The following is a 27,657-nucleotide window of genomic DNA, read 5'->3' on the forward strand; positions in this document are numbered from 1 at the left end:
TGCATACTTGCGTTGTACAAATGTATCCACAGACGTAGAGACGTTATCACTGTGCTGCTATTGTTTTAATGAACGCGCAAACAGAGAGCGCGTCTCGGGGGCATTGGCATTGAGTGTGGGATAGCTTAAGGATGGTGGATTTCCGTCGCAAAATTCCGACACATCCGACTAGCCTCTGAACGATCAGGCGCACATCGAACCGCGGAACGCTCACTGCGGCAGAGACGATTGTCATCCGTCAAAAGGGACACGCACGCATCCAGCGCGTATCCTCCGTCGGTTGGTGGTTTTTGCAGAAGAAGAAAATAAAGCACCACCTGCGTGTGTTGACCGCTGCCTCGGCGCCACCGCTGTGTGTAGCCACGAGAAAATCCGTGCGACAGGATACGGAATCCCCGAACATTCAATCCAAACCCGATAACACGATTGTTGCAACTGAATGTAATTTTCCGCGTTTGTATGAGGCGCACCGCAGTAGCACACAAAAACACAACACCCCACCGGCGGCGGGTGGAAAAACTGGCGTGGAGAAAACGCGCCAGGGCAAAGGCGACAGGACATTCACACACCAGACAGAAGAACAAAACACATCGCAACGAGCACGAACGGGTAGGGATAAAGGAGGCCCGGGACCGGGGACGGTGGACCGTTTCTAAATGCGCTAGAAGGCGAACGGTTGAACGGAACGATTGGTCGGAAAAACGGCGGGCAGGAAAAACCTACCCGTTTCGTTGACGGGCGATGGTGGTGGTGAAATGAAGGGAGAAAGGTTTGCCCAAGAGCGAGAAAGGTACAGCGAACGAGTGAGGGAGCAAGCGAGAGCGAGTGAGAAAACTATTTCCACCCGATATCGAAAGCCGATGTGCGGCGTACAGCCGCATGGGCAGGATGGGTGGAACCGAACGCGGGAAAAGGACGAAAGGACGCGTCTAAAAATACACTCACACCCGCACCCCACCGGGAGGCAGGCGCCCTTTTGGGCACTCCACCACCAAACGCAGAATCGCACAACAATAGATGCAAACGTTGGATGGATTGAAAGCTTCGCTGGAAATTAAACGTGAAACCAAAACACATTCAAAGAACCCGCTGGCGGGCGGGGATGCGAGCCCCGAAAAAGGATGCAAGAGAATAGTTTTCCACCTGCCACCCCTTCACACCGTCCATTTCACCATGCACCCTCCCCCCCCCCCCCCCCCCCTTGGGGACTTGGAAAGTGAGTGCAAGAGAGATGGCGGCCATTCGTCTTGCATCCTTCCAGCAACAATCAAAGAGAAGGCCGTACCGCCACCGACTGTGCCGGGTTTTATTTTCCTGCTCCTGATTTTCCACGCGTCCCCCCTCAAGGGACCCACCCCCCCAAAATCCAAAGGTAATGGTCCCCGTTCCACCTTTCGCTCCTAACTAGACACGCTCGATTGGCACTGGAAAGGAAATATTTATAAGTAGGCGTTGCCAAAGGACACTCCGTTCACACTGGCTGCGTGACACCCGTTGTTGGCCTACTCTGACTTGAGCCGTGAGAGCGTGTGCGAGAGAGAGAGAGAGAGAGCGCACAATCGAGCGAGAAAAAGAGAGCCATCGAACGAGCGAGAGTGAGCGAACACGAGCACGACCTGCAAAGGTGCACAGAACCGGTAGGTTTGGTTACGCCGTGGCCAGGATATCTACAACCCAGAACGCATGCGCTCGAACCCGAAAGGACCTCGCCAGCGCGACTTCCGTTCCCGCGTCACACCCCACCATTTTCCGAGCGAGCTTTGAGCTTCCGGGACGTGAAACGCGATGAGAGCGCGATGGCGCCAGCTACCCTTTTCTGTACCTTTTCGGAGCCTTCTTCAAGGCACACACACACACACGCTCGCGCGGGCGCTAGTCGTCCTCGCGTGGTGTACGGTTCAATCGCGCGGAACACCGTCAAACGTCAAACGCAAAACGTCACCGGGAGCCACGGTGACGGCCGGTCAAGGGGGCTGGCACAATAACCGGCAGAAATAAAGCGATACTCGCGCGCGCGATACCGAATTCTCGGGCCGACACCGGGTGCAGGACGCTTCCGGGCGGGCTCATCCGGTGGGTAGGGATTTGGTGGGAGAAATCTGTTCGATTTCGGGCCCACATCGATGTGCCCGATTCGCCGGCGGCTCTGGCCAGGGTTGTGTCGGGAAAAAGTGGAAATGAAATGAGATGACAAAATGATTGGTCGGAATGCATATTTCAAATCTTATGCTAATGAAAAATAAAATCGTGAAATCTATCCCCGTGCTCCCCGACGATCGGTGTGCTTGTGTTGCTGTGTGGGTGGGTGTGTGCGTGTGTGTGTCTGTGTTTGGCAGTCTGGTGGAGTGGGGCAGAAAATGAAACGAACGGGTGAAAATTGGATGCGAAAGGTGAACCGACTTCGTCCCCTTTTTTTTCGTGCTGATGGTGCCTAGAGGGTGTCCTTGGCTATCGGGCTTTTTATCGGCCCCATCGGCAGGATCATCTAGCCGGTGCCACGAGCCGTCCCGATGTGCCGATTTCGTCAATTCCGGCGGATCTCTGGTGCGAGTGGGATTTTCCACCAGCAAAAGTCCGAACGAGTTAGATAGCGCTTGGCTCAGTGGAGCTAACGTGGAGGTCAAACACCGACGGCAGTTTGCCAGAATCGGCAGGACCGACAGGAAATGAGATGAATTTGGGAATGATTCCGTTTCCGGAACACTGCAACTCAGATTCAGCTAGTTTATTATCAACGCTACGTCCTAGCCTTTTGGCAACATTCAGCTGTTTCTGCAACTATTCGCAAATCGCACAATCGATGTAGCATTTACTTTTGTCTATTAACATCGCGGTCAGCTAATTCACATTTGTCTTACTCGCATTACACACACATTTTTGTAAAGCGAATTCTCCAAAACATCAAACAGCTTTGGAACGATTTTGCTCGGGCAAAGTCTTTGAGCGGCATTTAATTTATCACCCCAAAACGGCCGGCAAGCGAATAAGAAAGCATGTGCCGAGTTCGGTTCTGGAAGGATGGAAGAAAAATGCCCGTACCGTAGCAAAGGATTCCCAAAACCACGGCAAAAGCTCTAACCGGCGTGGGCTTCGCAAAAGGTGGAAAGAAAAATGCTTCTCAGCACGAGCTAGAAACCATTTTCCAGCGTCGTAAATTTTCATATTTCATGCTCCGGGCGTTCGTCGCTTGTGGTTAAACGGTTGATGACACCGTCACCGATGCTTAGATGATAGTTTGGCCCTTTTTACCGCCCCACGCAGAGAGGGACCCCAGGATGGTTCCGGTGCGAGAGTACGAGAAAATCCTGACGAAAATCCATGTATCTCGCAACCGTGCCCGAAATTCGTGACTCACGGTTTCGGCTTGGATCCGTGGAACGGGCAATGAGAAAGGAGAAGAAAAAAACCCATGCCTTATGGACGGAATGCGTCAATCTGTGAAATCGAGCATTGCGAAGGCATTGGGAGGGAAAAATCCGCCTGCTTCAGGTGGTGGACATTTTCTTCCGCCTTTGGTAGGAAGGAAGTTTGTCAAACAAAAGTCGAATGGACGGATGGTGATGGAATTTTTTATTTAAAAAAAAGACGGAATGTAGACGCATTCTTACGGTCACGGCCTCCAAACAACAAACTTTATATTTAAATTAAGCAATAATTCTATTTTACAACACGCAAACATTAAGCATTAATTAAGAGTAATTCTATGCCAACATTAGAAACATAATTTTCCAACGAAAATTCTCCCTTTCGTGTACTTTTTTGCACAGGATTGGTGTTGATTATTTTGCGAAACGGCTCGGATATTTCTTCAAACAGATCGGATATTTCATCATAAAAATTAGCAAACGTTGAGTTTCGAATGTGAAACATTCAACAAATTAAGGTAATATGCACAAAAAACTATTTCAAAAAGAACAGCAAGAGAAACTGAACATTAAGATGCAGATTGATGAATTAATAAAATCAATAAGCAACAAACCGCACGGCTTGAGTACAATAAAGTTGCTGATTCCTGGGAAACTAATTATGGCAAACTAACTAGCAAATTGCGAGAAAGCAACAACACCTACACACCAGCTCCCCGTTCGAAAGGCTCGTGTGTGTTGAAATAATTAGTTATGCCACGTTCGAATTTCGGAACGGTTCACTTACCCCAGCCGAGTGCCACCGTAAAGCCCGCTCCGTTTCCGGTACGTCATCACAGGCCAAGAGTGCCATATCATATCTTCTTGGGTAGGCGTCTATTACCATCACTGCTTCCTGCCGGGTTCGCACACGCCAGCACAAAATCGCCCGATGGGGTGAAGAAAGTTGCTCCATCACAGATAATGTTCGATCATTTGGCCCGTGTCTTAGCGCCGATAGCGGCCACCAAGCATCACTCAACTGGGAAATTACGCGCACAACCCGAAACCGTACCGTGAAATTTCCTGCATTTTTAATCAACCCCACCGAGGCAAATTCGCGGGCTGGTGGTGGGTGTGGGTGGGAGTGGCGAGATGGTGGCAGATTCCTTGTCCGTGAGAAAGCTGTCGTCACTACGCGATTGTTGTTGCCTTCGAGCGCCTTATGTTCGCCATTATGCTGCCCCTAAACCAGCCGACACCGGGGGGAGGCAAGTTCTTCTTGGGTGGGCGTTGGGTTTGGTGGATTTTCCCACCACCCCCAGAACACAAAACGCTAGTTTTTTTCCCCCCCGTGTACGATCAGAACTTTCCCGCGTGAGCGAATGGTGCGTTTCACTGTGCCGACGGAAGGACCTCCGGTGTACTACGCACAACCGACGTGCCGTTGGTAGAAGCATGTACTAAGAATCACAAATGCCAGTTCGAATCGGTCGGCGATATCATTCTCTTAACGAAGTTCGCACTCAACCAGAGCGGATAGGGGGGGAGTTGTATATTTCGCCCAGCTTCGGCGCCAGTTCAGATTTATCGATTTTCGTCCTTTTCGTTTGGCTTACAACGCAACGGTAGAGCGATATCAGATGCGCAACACCTGCACCACACGCAATCGAGCTCAAATAGCACGCCACTTGCTCGCATGCTTCAGCTGCGACATGGTCCCGATTCCCGCCTGATATGCTGCATATCCGGAGCGGCTTGCAAAAGGTCGTTGACAATTCGTCGAATATCCTTTTGAGCCATTTTACGTAACCTGATTAAAAGTGGTAACGTTAGCAGCACAAAGAGAGAGAGCCATATTTGAGATACTTTCAATACAGAATCGGAATGGAAAAGTAAAACAAATGTTTTCGAATGCTTTAAAAATGTTTAGGTGTATTGCTCTTTAAAAAGGGTATGATAAGCAACGTTTTCCTTAGAATTCTATATATTTTCCATATATTTTTCGGTATTATTAAACTTAATTACAATGACTAATTCTATCAAAATTGAAGAAACCAAACTATATCTTCATCGCTTTGTTACACCATGTACAGGTGTAATAGGACGAGCCACGTGTTTGCTTTGATTGAATAAAAAATCGAGTCGACTGCCATAAAACAACGCCAATCTGTCTCCTCTTACTATCCTTACATGTTCCTGTTGGTTGCGATCAATAGTGTGCATTTTTATGCGTATTACTCTTGCAAGGCATTTCCTTCTCTAACTATTCTTCAATCCCTCGACCCGACCCAGCTTTTGGAAGCAAGAATTATTGTAATTTTACATGATTGTTGACGGTGTGGCTGGTTGCTGTACATACAAAGCACTGCACTGCACTGCTCTGGAGAACATTTACTGTCATTTGGGAAGTCTTAGAAGAGGTAAAAGAGACTAATAACCATACGTAACGTTAGAAATGTAAATCAATAGCTCGCGAAACGCATCTTCTTATACTACTGCCGAACGACGGCACTAGCCCACCTCCTACTCGTCGTCCTCGGTGCTCTTTTTAACTTTTGATTTTTTAGGCTTCTTCCCCGAAGACGTAGGCGTGGGCTCCTCAACAGTTGCTTCCATCACACTATCATCAGCCTCCTGGTTGGCCTTCTTCTTTTTCTTCTTTTTGACTGATCCATCACCAACTTCGGTGTCCACGGGTGCAGCTGCTTCTTGCTCTTCCTCTACAGCAGATTCCTAGTAAATATACAAACGAACCGGTGCGTGTGTCATAAAAACAAACCACCAAGGAATATTTGAAGAAAGCTTTTGCTTTCTTAAATACAAACGACATACCTGCTGATTCGCTTTCTTCTTCTTCTTCGGTGAAGGGGCATTCGGTGCATCCTCTTCTGCTTTCGCCTTCTTCGAGGAAGTCGTCGGAAGCGTGCTATCCGTTGCAACTTTGAAGGTTTTCACTTCGCTGACCGAGTGGAACTTTTGCAGCTTGGCCTTCGCCTTCACACCGGACAGCCGCGTATTGTTGCCTTCTTCAAGCATGCGCAGCCTAGTCTCCAACTTAGCCCGGTGGTCAATACCAAGCTGCATGGTCACATCATCACCGAATGCATCGACACGAGTCGCCAGGGAGGCCTTGGCCGCCAGCGATCGCGAAATACGTCCCTTGTTCTTCGTGCTAGCCGAACCAACGAGGGTGGCGTGATAGATCAGACCATACTTTGGTGTGTCCTTCTTGGTTTTCAAAGCCCGGAACAGCGCCTTCTCCGATCCTGTGTAAAGAAAGATGAAAAACAATCAGTTACCAGTGAGTTAGGGCAATTACAAATGCACAGTTCCAGAACGTACCCAATATTTGCACCGTCGAGGCGGGATGCTTCGCTAGATTAACTAAGGAGCCAGCGTGGGCAATCAATCTTGCTCCAACCGTTTCACCGACCAGCACGGTCAAGTTCGGTGCCATCGCCATCATGCGAGCCTTAAGGTAGTCGCTCAGATGCGCACGATAATCGTTGATGTTGATGATCTCATCGCAAAGATTCTGAATGTTTGTAATGTCTTCCTCCGAAATTTCCGTACCTATGAGCAAGTGTGCGTGTTAACAAATAAATCCTCCTGCAACTAACGCGTTAAAACTTACCCATCGAAATTTCAGCTGCTTCCTTTACGTGTTGCTCCAGCTCCTCCAATAAAATGTCGGACAAATCCGTGTCCGCCACGTTATCTCGCATACCGACCAGTTTGATCGTCTTCACGTACGTAATGTTATCGGCCAAGATCTTTCCCAATTCGGGGAAATGCCAACCGTACCTATGGTGCAAGGAAACCCACGGTATTATTCTTCCGGCGCGCTAATTCCAATTTCCAACCACGCACTTACCATTCTCGAACTCGCATCATGTAGTTGTTTAGCTCTTTGTCTAGATCATCCAACAGGGTTTGTGCCTGCACGATCATGGTGTCGATCTTGTCCGGTGAGAACTTGAGCTTGTAGCGCGAAAGCGAATGGGCCAAACCGAGCGACATCGCAGTCATCTCCTTCTTTGGCAGACCGGACAAAAGACTTTCCGACTGCGTGCGAATGCAGCGCATAAGCTCCATTACCGACGTGTTGGCAATGCATTGTAGCGCGAGCTTATCTTTGATAGCGTTTCCAAGCTTGGCGTCGGCAACGAGCAGCTGATTCTGTACATCGTCAACCACCAGCTTCTTCAACACTTTCTTTAGTGGCTTTGATAGCTTACCCTCGACGGCGGCAGTGGCCGCTGACAGGGCTTCTGTGGTGTCGGCAAACTTTTCGAAGTGTTTAAGCTTCACGCTGGGAAAAAAAGAAATAAAAGATACCATATGATCATCAGAGAATAACGATTTCGCATAGAGTGGATAAATCACGAATTAAGACGTGTGACATGTGCATAGATACAAAATTTACGCTTCATCTATTAGCTTGACGATCGTAATGTGAAATTCGATGCTATGTTTGTTATGAGACGCGCCTAAAAATTCGACCGCTTTCTTCAACGGTAGAATGGAACTTTGCGTCTGTAGAAGTTGTGCACTCGCCGGTGAGTATTTTAAACTTACATTTTGCTCGCCTTTTCTGGTGATTCAAACTCCAGATAGAGATTGTCGATTTCTTTGAACTTGTTGTCGTCCAAGAGCTAAAAATATAGATCGAAAAATACGAGATTTTAAACTTTATAACCTCAACAAGGTCAATATGTTATCCGAACACAATCCAAAAGCGAGCATGTACCACAAGCTGATGGCAACGCCGGCTATGCACAATCTCCAAACATATACCTTAAATATGGCGTATCCAGCCGGTGTTTCGTAAAGGATGAACATGATGCCGCACTTCCAAACTCCCACACGGCTATTTCAACAATTTCTAGCAACAAATTGTGATTCTTGAACGGGTACGAATCCAACGCGCGTTAGTCTTCCCCGAGTATATTTCTAAAACGTGCTTTTCGTGTTTGACAGCACATGTTCTGTTGACTGCTATCCGTATCATGTCTATATGTCCTAACTGAGAGGTCTATTTCAAAAAAGGATAGCGAACATATGTCTCACAAATAACATGTTTATTACGTTGAATCACCTTATATATGTTATTGTATAAACCAAATCAATATTTTATATGATTGTTTATCACATGAAACACTGGCCATGTTTCGTACATTTTGTATGATTTAATTTAACATGTCCTTACCCAGTAGAAGCTGTTCACGTTTCGACACGAACAGAATTTGATAGAGCAGCTGTCAAAAGATTGCAAGAGAAAACACAACATTGAGTAACCAGCGGTCATCTGTCATTTGAGAAGAATTCTCGATTTACCCTTAGCTGGTGGGAAAATTTGTTCGTTGTAAACGAAACTCGGAGCAATTGCAATGCTGCGTTTGTTCTCCAACGCTTTGGTAAGCTTACAATGCCATCGTGAACCGCGTGTATGGTGGATCTTATGCAGCCATCGCCTTTGTTTTGGTTGCAGCAGTATTACATAAGTTACCGTGTCTTTACAGCGACTCGGGGCTGCCCGGCCTCTGAGTACGTCGTCGGTTAAGCTGAGCGATAATTTATTCGTTCATCGCGATTCTCCCGAGGACAATCCCAGTATCCCGTTTGAGTTCACTGCCGATAATCAGAAGGAACGTTAAGTATGATTGCTATTTCGAACAAGCAATCCCTAGCTTCGTGCACATCAACAAAACAACCAACAATGCTGTGTTGTACAGAACATCGTGTGTTATCGAGATTATTTCTCTTCAACAGAGAGCGGAGGCTATTCTGAACATCTATCCAGAGGGTCATAAGCGTGGTGCTATGATTCCATTGCTGGATCTAGCACAACGACAGCACGGATGGCTGCCGATCTCGGCTATGCACAAGGTAGCCGACATCCTGGGACTGCCACACATGAGGGTGTACGAGGTGGCAACTTTCTACACCATGTTCATGCGAAAACCTACCGGCAAATATCATATTCAAGTTTGCACCACCACTCCATGCTGGCTGTGTGGATCAGATGAAGTGCTGGAGACCTGCAAGGTAAGAAGAATTTTTTGTTCATCTGCCATGTAAACCTGGCAGTTTACTATAAATTTCGGAAATTAACGTGGATCATGTTTTCTTTTATGCAGAAAAATCTAGGGATCGGTGTCGGTGAAACCACCAAAGATGGAAAGTTCACAATCTCCGAAGTGGAATGCTTGGGTGCCTGCGTGAATGCACCGATGATGGCGGTTAACGATGATTACTATGTTCGTATATACACTTTATTTTACTGTTTAACATTTACGACGGACGATGCGAATTACAATTTTAATCGCAACCATATTTACAGGAGGATTTAAGCGTTGCTGATACGGAAGAAATATTGAACAGTCTTAAGCAAGGGCAGCATCCACGTGCAGGTCCCCGCAACGGTCGATTCGCTTCTGAACCTAAAGGGAAGCTCACTTCACTCACGGAAGAACCCACTGGCCCGGGATTCGGGCTGCAAGCAGGGCTATAAGCTCTGTAAACTTATTTCTGTCGCGCCCTAGTTGAAGGAATAAAATTGTGCAAAAATCCATCTTTGAGTTGATCGTCACAAATTGTGTCTGTTTAATTGTCTTATCATTACTAGTAAGAGCTAACGATAGGATGTATATCGCAAGAATAAGAAGACTGCAGATCCTTTTTTTAAACACGGCATTGACCTTTAGAATACTACAAGGCGCTGTCTCTTTCACGCTTGCGAGAAGAGTACCTTTGCTCGTTTCTTTACAACGACGTAAACAAACTTGCGCTGTCAACATAACGACAGCACGGGCGTATTGTCAAACTGAGACCTAGTTTTTTTTACGTTCCGTTTGTTTGCATCAAAAAAGAGAAATTTTATCTGGAAAAATTGTTTCGTTTGCACTTTTGCAATTTTAAAACCCTCGAGGAACATAATGGCCGGATCAGCGTTAAGGCGTTTGATGGCTGAATACAGGCGTAAGTATGATTAGACGCCCATCACTTACTGTCCTGGTCAAGTGTAGTAGGCTATGGGATTAATCTACGTTGCTAACTAGACGAAGTTAATGAATCGTATGTTTACTATGGTTTTTTTTTCAACTCATCCACCCGACCCGGCTTTGTAGAACTTACGCTTAACCCTCCGGAAGGGATTATTGCGGGTCCAATCAGTGAGGAAAACTTTTTCGAATGGGAAGCACTAATTACGTGAGTATACCTTTCGTCTATTGTTCAAAGTTCAAAGTAGCAATATCTATCTTCGTTCACTTGATCGACGATTTCCACTTGATTCCAGCGGACCCGAAGGCACTTGCTTCGAAGGGGGTATATTCACAGCAAAATTGATTTTTCCACCTGATTATCCGCTTAGTCCACCGAAAATGAAGTTCACGTGCGAAATGTTCCATCCTAATAGTACGTATCAAATCCTATTTACTTATGAAGAAATTATCTAACAGCAGCAAATGAACGCCTGGATTTTTTTCCAGTTTTCACGGACGGACGAGTCTGCATATCGATTTTACATGCACCCGGAGATGATCCGTTAGGTTTGTTTCCGAAAGAGATATTGCATAGCTATATTTAATAATAATTGCTTTTTTAATAATAACTTCCATTTATAGGATATGAACTTTCTGCTGAACGTTGGAGTCCTGTACAGAGTGTGGAAAAGATTCTACTGAGCGTTGTTAGTATGTTGGCCGGTAAGTTGAACTACACATAGTGTAATATATTACAAGGTATAATACCATCGATTTCGAGTTGAAATTTCTCTGGTACGCAGGACTTACTGTTCGACCACGTGACAAATTATCATGTTTTCGAAAGCATTAACAAGGCAGGCTTTGACGGCCATGCAAGAAGAAAAATACTATCACCGATAAATTGCAGGCACTAAATGTGTTTGTTGTTTTTTTTTAACTTTTTAAATATTTAAATAAGCTGTATAAAAATATAAGTTACTCATCCACTTCATATTACATTGCCTACGAACGCTAACAAAATCCTCCAATCGTTGCTTTTACATTCATTCCCATTACATTCCAATCCCTGTTCTCAAAAATACTCAGCCAAATTCTCAAAATACGCAGCCAAGTAAATTCAGTCACTGCGAATCGAATGATGTTTGTAAAGAATTCCAAATTTGAACTGCTGTTTGCTTTCCGATGAAATGCTTCTTTTGAGAAACTGCCATATTCTTGATCAATATTCTCATGCATTTCGAATCCAACAGTTTTCTTGCGAGCAGATGCATTTCTTCTATTTCCAATCCATGTTGGATTGTTCCGTCACGTATGAGACGATCAATAATGTCTTCTGGCGTTTGTCTAATACATTCCAGCAGCCCTTGCTCGGCCAAATATAACTTCATCCAAGCTTTCCAGCGCACAAAGTTGGTTCCATCGAAAAGAAAGTAAATTTCGTGTATTTCCATTACTGGCAAACTGGCGTCGTCGACTGTTTACCATTTAGTTTTCTAAAAAGTCATAATTCAGCTAAAAAGGATCACAATTCTGTTTTAAACGATTACTAATTTGGATTTAATATTTTCTAATGTTTTCAATTTTGAATTTCCCTACCAACGAGCGAACACCGAGTTACAACGAATAATGGTGTGGCTGGGCGTGTCAAATTAGGCACCTGCTGCGATCTTATTCAGTTAATAACAGTTCTTTCAAACTAGTACCTCGATATGATTCCATACGCCTACTTCGCTCTGATGAATCTTTCCTATTTTTTTACCTTTCTTCCAGAGCCAAACGACGAATCTGGTGCGAATGTTGACGCAGCGATAATGTGGCGTGAAAATAGGGAAGAGTTTAACAAAATTGCCAAGCGTATCGCCCGGAAAACCTTGGGTCTGTCGTCGTAAGATCGTCTGTGCAGAAGCTTGCCGCTATGGGAAATCCTCCAACTGGTTGACGAGAAGCAAGATTACGATGGCACAGGGGAAGGGCGTGTTGGAAATCGGACAAGATTAATATCGTGAATCGGGTGTAGTTGATTTTTGGTTTGTTGTTTATAAAATAGCAATGGATATGGAAGAATTAAAGCAATGTGTAAAAGCCTACGTGTACCATTGAGCCGGGTAAAATAGGTACACCCTAGTGTTGGTTTGTTCGGTTCTTTTTGTTTCTAGAAAATTTAATTTTGTTTTTGTGTACAGGATGACATCGTATGTTCTCGCAAATGGGCAACTTTTTACAGGCGACATACATAGTGGACCAAAGCTTTGTTCGCCCAACATAATCTTCATTCCGTTGAACGCGTTTCCATTATTTTAATGTGATAATAAACAAACAAATATTACGGAACGAGTTATCGTTTGGCTTACGCTTACCCCCGAAATGTTTAAATATTGTTCGGTTAAATGCTGATAGCACTGAACTTCAAATATTTCACTTTTATCTTACAAAGCATGAAAACGAAAGCAACTCCCAATTTGCGTATGCTTTCATATTTAACTTCAACTGTTTCCATAAAATGTTGCTTGATCGCTCGATAGGGCGGCAATAGGCGATACTCTACTCCAGCACATGGCGTGTATTAACGATTGTGCCGATGCACCTTGCACACGTTCAAACCCTTACTAAAAGAAGAATAACCCTACCCCTTCTCGGAGTCATGCACGGCATGACCAAGCGAAGTCCCTTTCGCTAGTGAAAGCATTTTCCGTCTTCGGACATCATCGCCATCGTGTAGAAAAAATGTCCCCAAACCGTACAAGCGTTCAAATTGACACATTTAACTTCGATCGTGCTTCTGCCACCGAGTTATCATTCCCATCCTTTGCTGTAGCAGTGGAATTTGACCGATTCGCGATCGTACCGCATGCTGCCGTTGATCGTTCGATTGATCAACAGCAAACCCGCAAATCTTCTTCCGCTAATGCACAAACTACGATCATCAACTGTTATCATCTCAAGCACGAAAAATTAGATTTCCTAGATGCAGCGCTTTGAAAGAAAAGCTCGATCACCATCTGCCGATATCCCATTACCCACGTTTCAGTTTCAACCCACACGACGTCAGCGGCAGATCATTTTGTGCGTGTTGCGATCTACTCCAACCATGAAGAACACCGTTAGAATTGCATTACGAACCGCGAGCGCAAAGAATCCGCGGGAAAAGAAACAAACAAACCCGGTGATCGAGGTACGATCGAAATCAAACGAACCAACAACCAATCCACATAGCCTTCACCGGTGCGGAATGGCAACGGTGGCCACCGGCTGAGCGGCGGGAATGGACGAAAAATTGTGTCACGGGCTGCTTTCTTCCAATCGCTTGCTTGGTTCGTTATTCGATCGCGAGGCTTCGAAGAGAAAGGTACGATCGTGATCATCGCTCCGAAGATTCCCCGGGCAAGGTGAGCTGTGTGTGTGTGTGTTTGAGTGTGATTCGTTCTTGCGCAAAGTGTTGATAGGGTCTTGGGTCCTTTATAGGGTTTGTAAAGCAACAACCAACCCGTTACATATGTTGTAATTTTCGTTAGTTTTCCAAGTGCTTGGATTTGAAACGAGATATAAAACAAACCCCCTAGCCAGATAGCTAGCAGCCATTTGTTCTAGAGATCGGGATGAAAAGATCGTGTTTGTGTTTTTTTAACCATCCTTTCCATATGCTCGCAATCAACCGATGTTGATGCGCCGCTCCCGTTGATTGGTTTGCTACACGTGCACATTGTTTTACGACCCTCATATGGCCGTCTTGCTGCTGGCTGGCCTTTTTACGGTGATCTTCAGAACTCGTCTCTAAGCAAACACAGTAACGGTGCATAATGAGAAAAACCCATCGGTAACGGTAATTAGAAGAATTAATCGAGCGACCATTCTCGGTGGGTTTGCGCGTTTTCCAGTACTTTTGCCTTCGCATGCTGTGGAAAATGTGTGCTGCTCGTGTTGCTGGAAATCGTCCGCAACTAGACCGACAATTTTAAATGAACATGAGTACCGGGACATTTGTTTGATAGAAAAATCAACGGGTAGATAAATGTAGGACATTTTAAATTATGTTGATAAAATAAAAACTTTAGCTAGTGATTCGCAATGTTGCATATTTAGTTTGATCAATCAAAAAAACTGTTGATCAATTAAAAAAAACTGTTAAGACGCGTAAAACCCAACACCCTTAAAGCTTTTAAAGACGTAATAATTTTTTAACGAACATTATCGTAATGTTTTTGAATAATCAAACCTAAATCTAACACTTTTTATCTAAATTTTGCCAAACATTTCAAGATCAAGTAAAGGGGCACGGGTTTGCATGTGTACCTTATCAAATCATGTCTAAACTTTTGTTGTGTAAATTTATTCGATTGATTTTTCAAATTCTTCGCAGGCAAAAGACAAAAAAAGAACTTCCTTTTCCAACATGTATAAGAAACAAATACCTTAATGCAGAAAATTACTTCCTGCTTGGGAACTACTGTCCCACGGAAACTATAACGAATGATTTAATTTTCACACCTCTGTGGAACTAAAAAACAGAAGAACAATAGAAAAGCACAAGGTATTGTCGATTAAGCCAACCCCCGAGAACAACGGTTAAACATAATTAGCCATCGATGAGAGCCGCGATCTTTGTGGGGCCATCTATTTCGGTTACCGTCAACCTAACCCTAGCGATTTAATCTCTATTTTGCTTTATGATTTTGGACACGCTTCTTAACGGTACGCCCTTGGCCGGTTTTTCATTAGCGGTTCAATTGTGAACCTAACTGTGATCGCTCTCTCACTCGTGCGTTCATTTAGAATTCAGATCATTGGCAAATTATTGGAAAAGCAAAGAAGGAAGGGAAAAAAACCACCACCCCCCATCATCCCCCACGTTTAGTTGCTCCAGTTAGCGGTTATTAGCCGCCGATTAGCGGTATGGTACATACTCAAAACCGCCTGCGATTAGCTGTGCTGCTAATTGTGCTCACCTGCGTAACCAATTTTTCGCCGGAAAATTTTTCTAATTTAACTACATTTCACCACCCACGAGCCCGCCGGTAGTGGCATCATCCAGCACCAGCGCCGAAAATGAGATAACTTTCCAATCGAGCGCGTGGGGTTTGGAAGGTTTGACTATTCTTCACGAAAACTGACAACGGCACGCGCTTCCGTGGATGGGGCGATGGGGTGTCGATCGAAATTCACGTGAAAGTTTCGACCTCCCCCTCCGTGGAAAGCATTATGCGTATATGTGACCTCGTTTTTGTGACCGGACCGGAGTTGGTGTTGAGGCGCAAGAATCGATCGCCGCTGGAACGATGCTGTGTGTACACACCGGAATGTGCGATCGTTTCTTATGATTTCGAAACAAACGGTGGACAAAGCGGTTTCACCTGGCATGGCAAAGCGTTAGTCACAGTTTATGTTCTCTTTCTCTTCCATCGTAGGCGTTCCTTCTGCGGTAGGGTTCATTCAGCGGACAAAATGCGAATTATCTACACGCTCTGGTCGGCGATCGTTTTGTGTGCGGTTCTAAACGGTTCTACCGCGCGAAAGCTTGAAAGTAAGTCAGGCAACGAAACCGCACAGCCATTTTACGGTAGTAAATATAATTCTCACGCTCGCCCCACAGACATTGCCTCGAACATCATTCCCGGTAGCAATGGGTTGGGTCAGCAAAAGCAAAACGTAGCCGACACGTACGAGGACGTGTCGGCGTCGGAAAATCAGCAGGACGTCGGCAGTGAAGCACTTCCGGAGAGCACCGAAACGAACGAGATCGAGGATGAGGTCGCCAGCCCGGAAGTGGTGAACGAGGTGCTGGAGGAGTCGAACGTGGTGCCACAGGAAACGGTCAGTGAAGCGAACGTGGTCAATATGGACGATTCGAGTGTCATCAATCGGTACTGTAGATGTACCGCGTACGAGTGTAACTGCTGCCGGAACATCGATGTGCCGCTTTTCCCGGTGAAAGGGCCCGGATGTGCCGTAATTCAGTACCTAGACGGTGATCGGATGTCGGTGGGAGTGAAGTTTGCCGACCGCATGATCGTGAACCGGGTTATCTCTGGTAAGATTTAAGATCACGTGGCGTTTCTCACAGGAAGTAGTACAGCTTGGCACCTAACTTTACCATTTTTGCAGCGAGACGAGCGACGCCAGTCTGCTTGCCGCTTCCCGGCGGATACAACCGATTCTGTGGCCGCGTCTATGGCATCTCGCGTAAGGCGAATGAAGGCTTTAAGGCTTGTCTTGGGTTGGAGCTGCGAGCGGATGATGAAGTAGAAGCGGTGCTGCGCGTGTCCTGCTTCAAGTTCGGACCGCGTGGTCTCGCGGTTATGGATCCGGAACCTCTGCCACCGGTCGATGACATCGACGTGGCGGACGAGGAAGACGAGGACGATGAGGATGAGGAGGAGGAGCTGTTTGGGTTTTCGCTCGGTATGTTATTCGATATGTCGAAAGTCGTTTTTCGGTTGTTTTTTTTCTTCTTACACACCAGCACAATTTGCATAATGTGTTGCATTTTCACCGCAATTTCAGACGATGACGATGACGACGATGACGATGAGGATGATGAAGATGGTGACGGCGATAGTGGCAGTGTGCAGGACAACGAAACCGATCAGGGTGATTCACCGGACTATACCGGATTTAGTTTCCTCGATCGTGATCTAATGGGTAGCATTTTTGGTGTAAAAAAGTTTTGGTAAATCGCACCTCGCCTCGCGCATTCGTCACACTCAGTAAAACTGATCGTTTTTAATCGCATTTTCGACGAAAACCTGTAACGGGGTTTACGTTTTTTGAAGGTCTAGTTTTAAATGCGTCGCCGAAGCCTTTTACGAACGAGAAATTTGTAAAAAAAATATCCAATTGCATTGCATTCGAGGTAGATGTAAATAGTTACGACTGCAAGTTCACAAACATTACTACTAAGTATTTAAGAACCGCTCGTTTATTATTTATTAAACCACAACAGAAACGAGCCGTTGAATGAATTGAAATAATAATGGTAGCTCTATAAGGATGACAACATAAATAAAACTGATTGACTGTTGTCACAAATGGTTCTACGCGGTTGAATTGAATTTGTGAACATGATTAAGTAAACATGATTTAGGTAGAGTAAACGATCATTTCCACTAGCTAACCAATCTTCCGGTTGAGTCAGTAAGCGATAAACTTTTGAACAATCGCCAGCAACAGAGAAAAGATTACATGTAATTGAATGGTATGATTGCGCGCGCGCAAATAAAAAGTATTTCACACAAACTGAGTAACGAATAACAGCTGATTGCTAAAATTCTAAGTAAAGATAACAAAACGTTATTTGAAAACACAAAATTTGCATCTTTCGGAAACGTGATGACACTGATAAATAATTTTTCACTGTTGTAGATTGTTTTTTTTTGTGATTTTACTCAATCTATTCTTCTCTAACCTCATAACCATATCCAGATCCTAGCCACCTGCATTCATAATCGCCCAAGCACACCGGCCATCCGGAGAGACCACCCCCAGTGCCACATTCGCACAAAGTACACCCTGCTCCCGCGTCCTTCGGCACGTCCATCCTCATTCACGCCCGACATACGTACCCCCTGCCTTTCAGTGGAGAATCAATTTGCAGCTATGTCCGCCGATGTGCTTTGAGTTATGTTAGCTTGATCGTTTTCGTGTTTTTCGACCTAGTACAAAACCACGATGGGGGAGATGCAGAACGATGCTTGTGTCAGAATCGCTAGAATGCAAGAGAGAGGCTCCCAAGGCAGGGAACCTTTATTTTTCGGTGTCGAACACTTACAATTTTCTTCACGTAGCTCAACTGCCGCTGATCGGATGAGCAGTTTACGTTGTCTACTTTGTATGGAGGTGTTATCGTTACGTCTTTGAAGACCACTATATTTGGGCCGGACCAGGTGACCTAGAAATAAGCAGTCAAGGAGCCAGAATCCCGGTAAGTGATAGAAAGTGTAAGGGTTACAGGGAGACAGATTATTGTTTCGTGCACCACACTCCCACCTGAAGAGGTAATTTTGTGTTATGTAGCATTCGTAGCGAGAACGAATGTCCTTTCTTATGAGGATAATTGCATTGCCTTAGTTGCTGAAGCTGGAGCAACAAATAAAAACACACAAGCACAAAATTGAACGGTTTCTGATCAACTCACCTGATTGATAGTGCGCGCAATGGCCATGAAAAGATTCTGACCTTCTGGGCTGGCTCCGGCGGAAAGCGCAGTTAGCTGACGTCGTTTCTGTTCCACCTGATTCCTGGCGCGGGTGCTCAGCTGAAGGCGAAAGAAAGCGAATGTTACTAGCGGCGTGCACAAGAGGAAAGAAAAATAATCGCAGTGTAGCGGACGGAACGAGCAATGTTGCACTTGCAGCAGCGCAGAGCAGGCAGGGCAGCATTGCAGACAAGAGGGAAAAAAATACTACAACCGGAGGAAAGCTGTGGCAGTGGCACTTACGCGCTGCAGGTTTAACGACAATGGTTGCTCCGGAACTATGCAGACTTCCTTTTTGACCTGGACATCACTGCACATTGCCAGGTTGACGATGTAAACGTCGTTCAGTTTGGCGGTTTTACTCGCTGAAGGGCATTCTGTTACAGGAAGGGAAAGCTAGCTAAGGAATATCTCGCGGTGTGGAAAGAAAACATAATCCTAAAAGTAAGCACGGCTGGTCGTGACAAGAGCCAGACCAAAACACAAACAATGCAGAGCAATTCCGCTGCTCCGGGTAGGGCTACGACGAGTAATCAGCCCATCCGCGGAACGAAGCTGGAACATGCTTTTTCCCAGAGTGCTGGTTTACTTTCACGACACTTTGAAAAGGATACTTAGTATGAGCATTTTCGTCTGCTGATCGAACGCCAGCACCTCGCCTTCGATGTTGGCATGGTAGCAGGTAGTGCACACTACCGTGCTACCGATGGAGAAGCAATCCTGTACGAGACCAGCCATTGCGACGGTGTTTTTATTTTCAATCGAGTGCTGCACTTAGTTTCCACTTCGTTCACTCTTTTGCTTCTCCCTCTTCTTCTTCGTCTTTTTTTTGGTGTATAGATTGTATTCTTCTATGATACTCGAGGGCTATCATCACAACATTTCAGATTTGACAGCTGCGGTCTATATCACGAGATCGACGTACCAAAATGATGCGATACTTTTGTTTTCTGGGCTTTGTGGGCTTTAAAATTTGAAGCGTAGTATTATTGTTCTCACGACCGAAATGAAGTTATCCGAAATTTAATGTGAAATTCTTGTTATATCGTATCTGCTATGTATGCATACACATTCGATATAAAGTTTTCTGTTTTCTCTGAACGTCCAATAATATTTGAACATAGAAAACAATGTTGTACGCTTACTGTAGATAAATGAAATACTAGGATTGATTTATATAACAACGTAATAGAAATGTATTGAAGGAACTAGAAAACAATTACATGAAAAGAGTTGTAATAGCTCGTGACATATGGTAAGCTAAGAATTTCAACCATTATTGCAAATGACCACGTTTAGCCCCATAGTTATTACAAAATAATTAACAAGGCTATGTGTATCGTTAGGATAGTTTTATTATGCATCAATGCCTAATATAAAACGTCCATAAGTACATTTTCAAATAACCCAGGTGTTAAATGGATTTTTTTTTATTAAATTGTTGATCATCATTTCAAATAATCAATATTTTTGGTTGATCGTAGCACAATTCAAAAGGTTTTATATATGGATCTACGTGATTGGTGTTCAGTTTCTTGATATTTACTTAAAAAAAGCTTTATTTAATTTATTTTTGAAAATAATTAAAACTATGTCAAGGACATTCACAGGAACAGGAAGAAAGTTTATATGTTCTAAATGTTTTTAGCACACAATAGAAGTGGTAAATGTAGTACTTTCGTTTATAGTCTCAGGTTACGTGCTACTACGTTAGCAATGACCTATAATGAACATTTGAACCAGGGCTTCTAGAACCACCGGTTGACAATCGCCATACCAGGCAGAATATACCAGAGCAGCAATCTTAGCGAGCTGACCCATAGCCGGTGTTCAAATCGCCATGTTTGTTTTTTAGAACATAAACCTCAATACACGTGTGCGTTGGTCGCAAACTAAATCGTTAATAAATTAGGAATTTCTTTCAATTTTAAACTTAATTTAACTTCTAACGTTGAAACTATACGTAAGTATTCGATGTGTGATGTTATTCACCCGTGATCGTTCGTATTTTTCCACATTTTCGACGAATTCACCGGTTCGATTAGGATACTGCATTACAATCTGCATGTATATGTATAGACCATTCGAAATTCCGCATCATTTCAGTGCCGCATTGCAAAACCAAAATGATTACCGGTCGCCCTTTGCTGTTTTTGTCGCTGCCTAGTCTCGCGCTGATTGTGGGACTTGTTTGGTATCGCCGTAAGTTTAAGCCAGACGCGGGAGATCGTGGTGGAGAAAAAAGCAAAGAATGTGAAAGTACGATCACATCGTGCGGTGTCACCACCGCGGAGCAGGAACCGGATACGAGACACAGCTCTTCACTGCCTATATTACGTTCGACGAGCACCAGTAAGACCGCGGAAAACTGGGAAAACGGTTCGGGTTCGGGTCAGTCGTCGGCCGGTTCGTCACGTTCAGCGCCGATAGACATAGTCCCGAACAAAAGTCCTTCCAAAAGTGACATGAACGACTTGTTGGGCCTCTCGCACTTGGATGACGAGAATGAAGATTTCGGCTTCCCGTCTATTGATCTGCCCGGTACCGTTGTTTCGCGTTATCCTAAAAATCTTAGCAAGTTCAACCAAATGATGGAACCGCAAAAGGAACCGGAAATTATACGTCCGACGAAAGTAGCCTCACTGCAAAGTGGTCGCTTCCAGCTTCCCGAAGAGAGTGCCAATGTGTCCAATGTGGAACCCCAGCTTCAGACCCAGCCGCAGTTACACCACACTGAGAGCGACAGGTTAAATGGAAACAGCGCATTGGCCATCAACGGAGAAGCTGACGTATTTGACCGAAAAACGGAAACATTTGACGAACCTGACGAACGCGAAGATCAAGCAGGCAGCCCACCGCTTAGCATTTGCAGCGTTCGTTCAGAGGACTCCGGAAAAGGTTCCAGCCCGCCGCATTCCGTTGGGCCGTCCGTAAACACTTACGAATTCCTGGTGCCTGCGTTCCTCGTGGCCGGTTTGCTCGGCAAGCAGGGCGTGTTCGTGAAGCAGATCAAGCAACAAACGGGCGCTAACGTGATCATCAAACGCAATCCGGATACACACATCAGCAAGATTTGCACACTCGAGGGCTCGCAGCAGGAAATCAAGGACGCGCTGGCGCTGATTCGGAAAAAGTTCCCGTTGAAGAAATTTTCGGGACTAACTCTGAAACGCATTGAAATCAGCCGCGTCGAAGCTGTTATTCCGTTGTCCTTGATGAATGACACGTGTTCAAGCGTAAGTAGTTTTTTTTAATTGTTTTCTTCCCCAAACAACAACATACTCTATTTCTGGCAAAAGATGGACTCACACTCATTTGTTTTTTCTTTTCTTTTCCATGTTTACTCTTGATGCTTTGTGCAGCTGCCACTGGTGGAAGGAATCAATAATGACGTCGCCGTTAGCTGCATAATCACCGTAGGCCATCTCTTCGTACATCAGCCTCTCCATCCGACCTACCTGGCACTGAACGGCATGCAGAATTCTCTTAATCAAAGTTACACGCTAAGCGAGGCTCCAGCTCTGCCGGAAATCATTCCGAACGCAGTCTGCGTGGCGTTTGCCGCCGGTACCTGGTATCGTGCGCAGGTCGTGCAGCACAACGCGGAAAGCAATTTGGTTTTAGTGAAATATTTGGACTACGGCGGCTACTCGATGCTGCCCCAACAGAACTTGCGCCAAATTAGGAAAGATTTCATCGCCGTACCGTTCCAATCAAAGGAATGCGTGCTGTCTAATATCCAGCCGATCGGTAAGCACGACACACGAAGGAAAACAAACTGGATCGTACTCGATCGGTGCAGATCGAAACGCGTAGGAGAGGTATGATTGGTTTTATACGTTGTTTTTTGTTTGATTTACAGATGAAAGCCAAAACACCTGGTCCGAAGAGGCCACCGATCTGTTCCGTAGGTTAACTAGTAATGCAATTATGCAAGCACAAGTAGCTGGATATACTTCTGAAGGTATCCCTGAAATTTACCTGTTCTCTTCAATAGCAAAAGATGTAAGTATTCCCAAAATAAAAATCGAGCTAATCTCTCGCCAAATGGCCTTGAACGATGGAATATCGTAATACTTGTATGAAACGAGTTTTCCCTTCCCTTTTTTTGCTACTTTCAACCTAAACAATCTGACCAGCTTATCAAGCTTTCGGTCAGTTGTAGATGTCAAAAAGGGCGGTTAGATTGGCCCTCTTATCTTGTAACTTTGCCTCCAACCCCAGGAAGGTTGTGTGCGCGGGAGGTCGCTAAAGTTTCAGTATTTTTATTCCGCTGCAGAAAGGAATCTAAGCGATAGCGAGTTTGAGATAGTGACGTTGCAATAATGACTTTATAATAGTGGCGCTTTTGTGTTGTTACAAAACAAATAAGAGCGTAGCGAACGTGTGATTAATCTGTTTATTTTTGTGTATATATATGCAGTAAAACGAATACGCCCTTTCGATGCAGATTGATTCGTTGCAAACAGCTTTGTGCGAACGCTTACATGTTTCTTTTTCTTCCCGCTTGCAGAATGTAGTCTTCATTAACCAAGAAATGGTTGCTCGTGGTTACGCCAGATGGATCGACTGAATGTGTATGATTGATATGTAGGTGATCAAATTAATAACAAATTTAAAATGCATATATAAGGATAATAGCGAGATTGAAGTTAGAGCTAATTAAGAAGGCGGCGAAGGAAGAGAAGAGCAAAGGAATAAAATTGCACGACAATGCCGACAACACAATGCTGGTGGAGGTGTAACTGACTGCGCAGAAGGATGTCCCGTACACTACGCGACGAGGAAGTGTCCGCAATGTAGAGAACAAGTGGCTCAGAAGTAATGCCAACCTCACATGAATTACTACATTTAACAATCGCTGACCGGTCGACACCGAAATCAACGTCCTGTTACGGATGCTTGCACGGTGGGGGTGCTTATTGTGCGAATTGATCAAACAACAAACCTCTCCCGCCCCACGCCCGTCCCTCTTCCTCCGGTGTCAGCCGTCATCCACATCCCTCTAACGCTCCTTTCATCTCTCATTCATTGCTACAACCTTCCTCGTTACTGTTACAACAATGAAATGAAGAAAACTTGTGAATACTACGTTAAAACTTAAGAATGCAAAACCCCGTCGTTCAAGTTTTTTTTCTTCACTTATCTTATAATTGCAGCTAAGGCAATTTATAATTTTAGAGTTATTTTGTATAAGGGTATTTATGAAATAAATTCAACAAAATTAATTGATCTTACAATCGACCGCATAAACCGCTTTTCTGGATCGAGCGTCGAAACGAATGAGGATGCGTACGTGCATTTGAAAGAATATGTGCCAGTGAATCATCACCGGAAAATGTTTCGCCATATGAACTGACCACCGGTAACGGTGCGCCGTTCGGTCAAAGCGAGAGAGAAAGGAACAGGAGGCAGGACGGCTCTCTAGCCGTTAAAGCCGCCAGCTCAATACGGTGCTGGCGTTGCGGCCACACCAAAAACCACGCATCGTTCTAAATTTAGTAACGCCCTGCGTTAATTAGGCCAAATTCGAGTGCTTCGACGCCCGTGCAACGCAGATGCTTATTTTTGGGGGAAAGCAAGTAAAACGGCACCATAGCAAAAGAAAGGAAAAAAATATTCATCAGCCGCACAACGCGCAGACGAATGGTGCGAGTGAGAAAGCGCATCGCATTCCTATTTATCCGCGTACAATGAAGCCGTATTTCGGGGGGCTTAGTTTTCTTTTAACGCTTACAGCATCATTTCAGCGTATTCCGTCCGTCTGCGCCTTTTTTCGTCGTATGTTTTCCTCGCGCGCTTTCTTTTGCTCTTTTCCTCGTATCCTGCAAGCGTGGTGGGAAGGGGGTGGGGGGGGGGGGGGTGGGTGCTCTGCTTCTCTCCCCATCCTTCATCGATCGGGCAGGAGGTGCAACTTTCGGAACCGTCATTTGGGTGTGTACTTACTTTCAAATCTTTGGCCCACCGGTTCCACGTGAGCTGCGAGTTCAACTTTCCAAAACGTTTCGTCCGTCCGTGCGGGGTTTGCCATCGTTCCGTCCCCGTGCAGCAGGTTACGGTTTGACCGGTTTAACGAAGATTATTGCCATTTGTTTCCTGCTTCTTTTTAAATATTAATAGGTCAATGCAGTCGAAATGAATCACGCAGCATAAAGCGAAATGTTGAACGGAAACGTCGCGAACGCGATGGAGCCGTAATCGAATTTGATTGATCACGTGGCGGCCATTTACTTTCTTTTCGATGTTGACTTTTACATTGAGTGTTTCCATTTGGAATGCTTATTTTTCTCAATGCTTTGCTTATGCGTTGGTAATTTGTTCATATATTTTTAGCTGTAAAAAACATTTGATGATTTACAACATACAGGATAATGCTCTTGTGTCTATTCCTCGTCGAAATGTCGTACACTATGGTGTTGTTATAATTGTTACTGTATATTTACTGTAAACTAAGATCTCGACAAAAACTTAGCCTAAGACATAGCGACGGTAAAGACTATACTGAATCATGGGTATCCTCGTAAGGTTGATAAATTTCTTGGCATATCCAACAAGACAATTCGTAGCATATCGATGATTTTCGATTCTAAATACGGCCAGGCCGTCCTTAAATAAATAAAAATAATAATAACAATGATTTTTGATTAATTTTTGATATTCAATATTTTTAATATTATAATTTACGTAATAATTAGACAACTATAATCTTTTTAACAACAAAAATGTTGACGGTTGTTTGTATTTCGATGCAGGACTAGTTCATTTATTTTACAGACAATCAAATATATCAATATATTCAGGTTTTTCATGCATGTATAAACGTAAATTGTTATCACGCTAAAGTCGTGACGATAAATTGTTTGTGGAAAAGGAGCGTGTGAAAGATTTCCTATGATACAATTGACGGTATATCAAGATTTATCTCAATTGAAAAGTTTTTCTCTCATTTTTTCTGTTTCTTTTTGTTTATCTTTCCTTCTTAGCTATGTACCAAAATTTTAAATTGAATAATTTTGTCAAAACCTTTCGATTAATAAACAAAACCATGAGTGTATTAATCTCATCGAAGTTATTAATTATTTTGCAAGGAAAGCGTTGACGTACAAAGAAAGAAAACAAAATTTTCTGCTTTTGGGTGAACATGCTAATTATTAATCTATTACCCCAATTAATCTATTACCTCAAATAAAATGATAAAAAAATGCCCCAGTATATTTTTGATATTGATAAGTATTGTTTGCTCAATTATAGTTGTACAAAAAAATACATGATTTATGGCAGTTAATCAATTGCCAATAATTGAATAATATTTTTGAATTTGGTTGTGGTTTTGAAATCATCTAATGTTCGAAATACTTTAAGCTTTTTTCTACACAAATGATGGCTATTTTGCCACGAGCTCACTAGAGAAACAGCTCATTACCGTAGCAAAATTTCGAGGTTTTGTGATAATGCATCGCATATCATTGTATCGAGTATATCTGAAAAAAAGAACTATTTTCCAATCTTGCAGATCCCTTCTACGAACGCGGATTGCCGTTTGAATGTGGTTTTCTGATGTTTTTTTTATCTCTCTCCTACTGCATGAATGCATTGATACCATGTCGATATCGTTTCCGGCGTTCTTTTGTCTTATTAGTATATTTTTCAAAATTAATGCATGCTGCCATCCTTACGTGCAATTAATTATCATATACCCGAACTTCCCACCCGAAACCGCGCCGCTTTTATTGGTGACATTATATAAGTTGTCTGTGGTTAAACATTATGTAAAACTATGTACATACCATATTTCCAAAAAATCGACAAAACGACGAGCTATTCTAAAAAAAAAAGCCCCCGAAAAACGCACAAAACGTCCAAAAAATACTCTACCCTTTTTTGACGATGGCATGTACTGATATATTTTCGCTCCCTCCCTTATCTCTCGACCCAACACATCTCCCACCCTCCCCCACCAAACATGTCCTGCGACCCGCAGGTGTGACCGAGTGTGTGCACCGCGTGTCACGCCCGGTTATATGGGGGGCGCAATAAAACATATAAAGTATTTGTTCGGCCTAACCAAACATAATCTACGCCCGGTTGCCCGGATGGAACTGGCCGCGCCAGTGTTTTATGTCCTAGATAGGCGGCCGGCCCAAACCTGGGGCTGGGCTCCAAAAAGTATTAAAAAAATCGTACAACAACGAAAAAAGACGAACCAATCGAAAGTGTGCAGTAAAATAATAAGAATTAATTATCACCGAAACAACAAAAGCAAAATAATTATGCACTTATGCAGCTCTCCTCCCTAGAGCTGCAAGGAAAGAGAGGTCGTGCTGTGTGTGAGAGAGATCAAAAGAGAGAGAGAAAGTGAGAGAAAAAAGGATTCAAACGAATAGGAGCTGCAATGAGCGGCCGGGGGAATCAAAAATAAAATAAAATAAAATAAAATAAAAATAAAATAAAAGTAAAATAAAATCGCGTCACGCATATGTCCGGAGCAAACATCGTTCAATTATATTGCATTGTGTAGCAAATGAGAGAGCAAGAGAGAATGAAAGAGAGATAGATAGATAGAGGCCGATAGAGAGAATCCTTTCATGCGGGATATGTAAGCAGTATTGTAAATAGTTTGTGTAAATAATTATTTTTGGCTATTGTCAGCAGGTGTGCGTAGGTTTTCACTCAATGCGTAGAGCATTGCCTCTCTGGACAGCATTTCGTGGCACACTTGGATATAATGCTGCACCACAGGTCCTGTGACTTGATGACCAACGAATAAGAAGGCTATGTTAATGGGCTTCCGCACTTACGAGGCTAAACTACGTCAAACAGCTCGATGGATGCATCAAAAGCTACACGTCGAAATAGTATCAACGTTTTTTTTCTTGTACACGCTATTAGCATGGTCAATGTAAGGTTTTCCATATGGGGTGGTTGGAATCATGTCACTCATAGAGCCATTCAAAAACATTAAATCGTGCTTACAAACATTATCTTCGAAATATAGCTATGAATATCGACAAATATATTCGTCTGATTGGCTGACCCAATAAGATCAATGCAATATTTTAGGATGCTTCAAAAAGTAGTAACAAATAAAAAATATCTTATAAGCTCTTATGAAGAAACTGTTCAGTATTACTTT

General features: G+C 44.0%; 6 protein-coding genes across 6 annotated transcripts; 4 read left to right on the top strand and 2 right to left on the bottom strand.

Moving 5' to 3' along the window:
* Nucleotides 1-5,423: 5,423 nt before the first annotated feature.
* On the bottom strand, nucleotides 5,424-8,189 carry LOC128730988 (nucleolar protein 58). Its single transcript, XM_053824083.1, has 7 exons — nucleotides 8,145-8,189; nucleotides 7,926-8,002; nucleotides 7,222-7,659; nucleotides 6,982-7,151; nucleotides 6,690-6,920; nucleotides 6,180-6,613; nucleotides 5,424-6,080 (listed from the first exon to the last, which is right to left on the bottom strand). The coding sequence occupies exons 1-7, from the start codon at nucleotides 8,187-8,189 to the stop codon at nucleotides 5,871-5,873; spliced, it is 1,605 nt and encodes a 534-aa protein (XP_053680058.1). The 3' UTR covers nucleotides 5,424-5,870.
* Nucleotides 8,190-8,669: 480 nt separating this feature from the next.
* Nucleotides 8,670-9,906, top strand: LOC128730565 (probable NADH dehydrogenase [ubiquinone] flavoprotein 2, mitochondrial). Its single transcript, XM_053823633.1, has 5 exons — nucleotides 8,670-8,764; nucleotides 8,870-8,999; nucleotides 9,124-9,395; nucleotides 9,488-9,607; nucleotides 9,691-9,906. The coding sequence occupies exons 1-5, from the start codon at nucleotides 8,738-8,740 to the stop codon at nucleotides 9,859-9,861; spliced, it is 720 nt and encodes a 239-aa protein (XP_053679608.1). The 5' UTR covers nucleotides 8,670-8,737; the 3' UTR covers nucleotides 9,862-9,906.
* A 313-nt stretch (nucleotides 9,907-10,219) lies between these two features.
* Nucleotides 10,220-12,656, top strand: LOC128721885 (ubiquitin-conjugating enzyme E2 G2). The gene is made up of 6 exons (XM_053815685.1): nucleotides 10,220-10,328; nucleotides 10,478-10,559; nucleotides 10,648-10,766; nucleotides 10,841-10,900; nucleotides 10,976-11,056; nucleotides 12,107-12,656. Exons 1-6 carry the CDS (start codon nucleotides 10,286-10,288, stop codon nucleotides 12,223-12,225), a joined length of 504 nt encoding a protein of 167 aa, XP_053671660.1. The 5' UTR covers nucleotides 10,220-10,285; the 3' UTR covers nucleotides 12,226-12,656.
* A 3,119-nt stretch (nucleotides 12,657-15,775) lies between these two features.
* LOC128720534 (uncharacterized) lies at nucleotides 15,776-17,125 on the top strand. The gene is made up of 4 exons (XM_053814208.1): nucleotides 15,776-15,854; nucleotides 15,924-16,361; nucleotides 16,436-16,732; nucleotides 16,835-17,125. The coding sequence occupies exons 1-4, from the start codon at nucleotides 15,776-15,778 to the stop codon at nucleotides 17,002-17,004; spliced, it is 984 nt and encodes a 327-aa protein (XP_053670183.1). The 3' UTR covers nucleotides 17,005-17,125.
* Nucleotides 17,126-17,723: 598 nt separating this feature from the next.
* On the bottom strand, nucleotides 17,724-19,314 carry LOC128731672 (LSM12 homolog A). Its single transcript, XM_053824805.1, has 5 exons — nucleotides 19,139-19,314; nucleotides 18,768-18,901; nucleotides 18,465-18,584; nucleotides 18,099-18,218; nucleotides 17,724-17,982 (listed from the first exon to the last, which is right to left on the bottom strand). The coding sequence occupies exons 1-5, from the start codon at nucleotides 19,260-19,262 to the stop codon at nucleotides 17,914-17,916; spliced, it is 567 nt and encodes a 188-aa protein (XP_053680780.1). The 5' UTR covers nucleotides 19,263-19,314; the 3' UTR covers nucleotides 17,724-17,913.
* Nucleotides 19,315-20,650: 1,336 nt separating this feature from the next.
* Nucleotides 20,651-23,765, top strand: LOC128731224 (A-kinase anchor protein 1, mitochondrial). The gene is made up of 4 exons (XM_053824330.1): nucleotides 20,651-21,760; nucleotides 21,887-22,274; nucleotides 22,387-22,529; nucleotides 23,038-23,765. The coding sequence occupies exons 1-4, from the start codon at nucleotides 20,651-20,653 to the stop codon at nucleotides 23,095-23,097; spliced, it is 1,701 nt and encodes a 566-aa protein (XP_053680305.1). The 3' UTR covers nucleotides 23,098-23,765.
* Nucleotides 23,766-27,657: the final 3,892 nt, after the last annotated feature.

Source organism: Anopheles nili, chromosome 2 (genome assembly GCF_943737925.1).
Source record: "Anopheles nili chromosome 2, idAnoNiliSN_F5_01, whole genome shotgun sequence".
NCBI classification, from domain to species: Eukaryota; Metazoa; Arthropoda; class Insecta; order Diptera; family Culicidae; genus Anopheles; species Anopheles nili.

Excerpts from the sequence above, each read along its gene's own strand:
- LOC128730988 (XM_053824083.1), bottom strand. The coding sequence starts at position 8,189 with ATGTTCATCCTTTACGAAACACCGGCTGGATACGCCATATTTAAG. Across the intron at positions 8,003-8,144 it reads CTGGATACGCCATATTTAAG|CTCTTGGACGACAACAAGTT; the intron begins GTATATGTTTGG and ends CTATATTTTTAG. Across the intron at positions 7,152-7,221 it reads ATGATGCGAGTTCGAGAATG|GTACGGTTGGCATTTCCCCG; the intron begins GTAAGTGCGTGG and ends CTTGCACCATAG.
- LOC128730565 (XM_053823633.1), top strand. The coding sequence starts at position 8,738 with ATGCTGCGTTTGTTCTCCAACGCTTTG. Across the intron at positions 9,000-9,123 it reads TGCCGATAATCAGAAGGAAC|CGGAGGCTATTCTGAACATC; the intron begins GTTAAGTATGAT and ends TTCAACAGAGAG. Across the intron at positions 9,396-9,487 it reads AAGTGCTGGAGACCTGCAAG|AAAAATCTAGGGATCGGTGT; the intron begins GTAAGAAGAATT and ends TCTTTTATGCAG.
- LOC128721885 (XM_053815685.1), top strand. The coding sequence starts at position 10,286 with ATGGCCGGATCAGCGTTAAGGCGTTTGATGGCTGAATACAGGC. Across the intron at positions 10,767-10,840 it reads CGAAATGTTCCATCCTAATA|TTTTCACGGACGGACGAGTC; the intron begins GTACGTATCAAA and ends ATTTTTTTCCAG. Across the intron at positions 10,901-10,975 it reads ACCCGGAGATGATCCGTTAG|GATATGAACTTTCTGCTGAA; the intron begins GTTTGTTTCCGA and ends TTCCATTTATAG.
- LOC128720534 (XM_053814208.1), top strand. The coding sequence starts at position 15,776 with ATGCGAATTATCTACACGCTCTGGTCGGCGATCGTTTTGTGTGCGGTT. Across the intron at positions 15,855-15,923 it reads TACCGCGCGAAAGCTTGAAA|ACATTGCCTCGAACATCATT; the intron begins GTAAGTCAGGCA and ends CTCGCCCCACAG. Across the intron at positions 16,733-16,834 it reads GCTGTTTGGGTTTTCGCTCG|ACGATGACGATGACGACGAT; the intron begins GTATGTTATTCG and ends CCGCAATTTCAG.
- LOC128731672 (XM_053824805.1), bottom strand. The coding sequence starts at position 19,262 with ATGGCTGGTCTCGTACAGGATTGCTTCTCCATCGGTAGCACGGTAGTG. Across the intron at positions 18,902-19,138 it reads GACGAAAATGCTCATACTAA|AATGCCCTTCAGCGAGTAAA; the intron begins GTATCCTTTTCA and ends TTCCTGTAACAG. Across the intron at positions 18,585-18,767 it reads TGTCGTTAAACCTGCAGCGC|CTGAGCACCCGCGCCAGGAA; the intron begins GTAAGTGCCACT and ends TTTCGCCTTCAG.
- LOC128731224 (XM_053824330.1), top strand. The coding sequence starts at position 20,651 with ATGATTACCGGTCGCCCTTTGCTGTTTTTGTCGCTGCCTAGTCTCGCG. Across the intron at positions 21,761-21,886 it reads TGAATGACACGTGTTCAAGC|CTGCCACTGGTGGAAGGAAT; the intron begins GTAAGTAGTTTT and ends TGCTTTGTGCAG. Across the intron at positions 22,530-23,037 it reads TCTCTTCAATAGCAAAAGAT|AATGTAGTCTTCATTAACCA; the intron begins GTAAGTATTCCC and ends TCCCGCTTGCAG.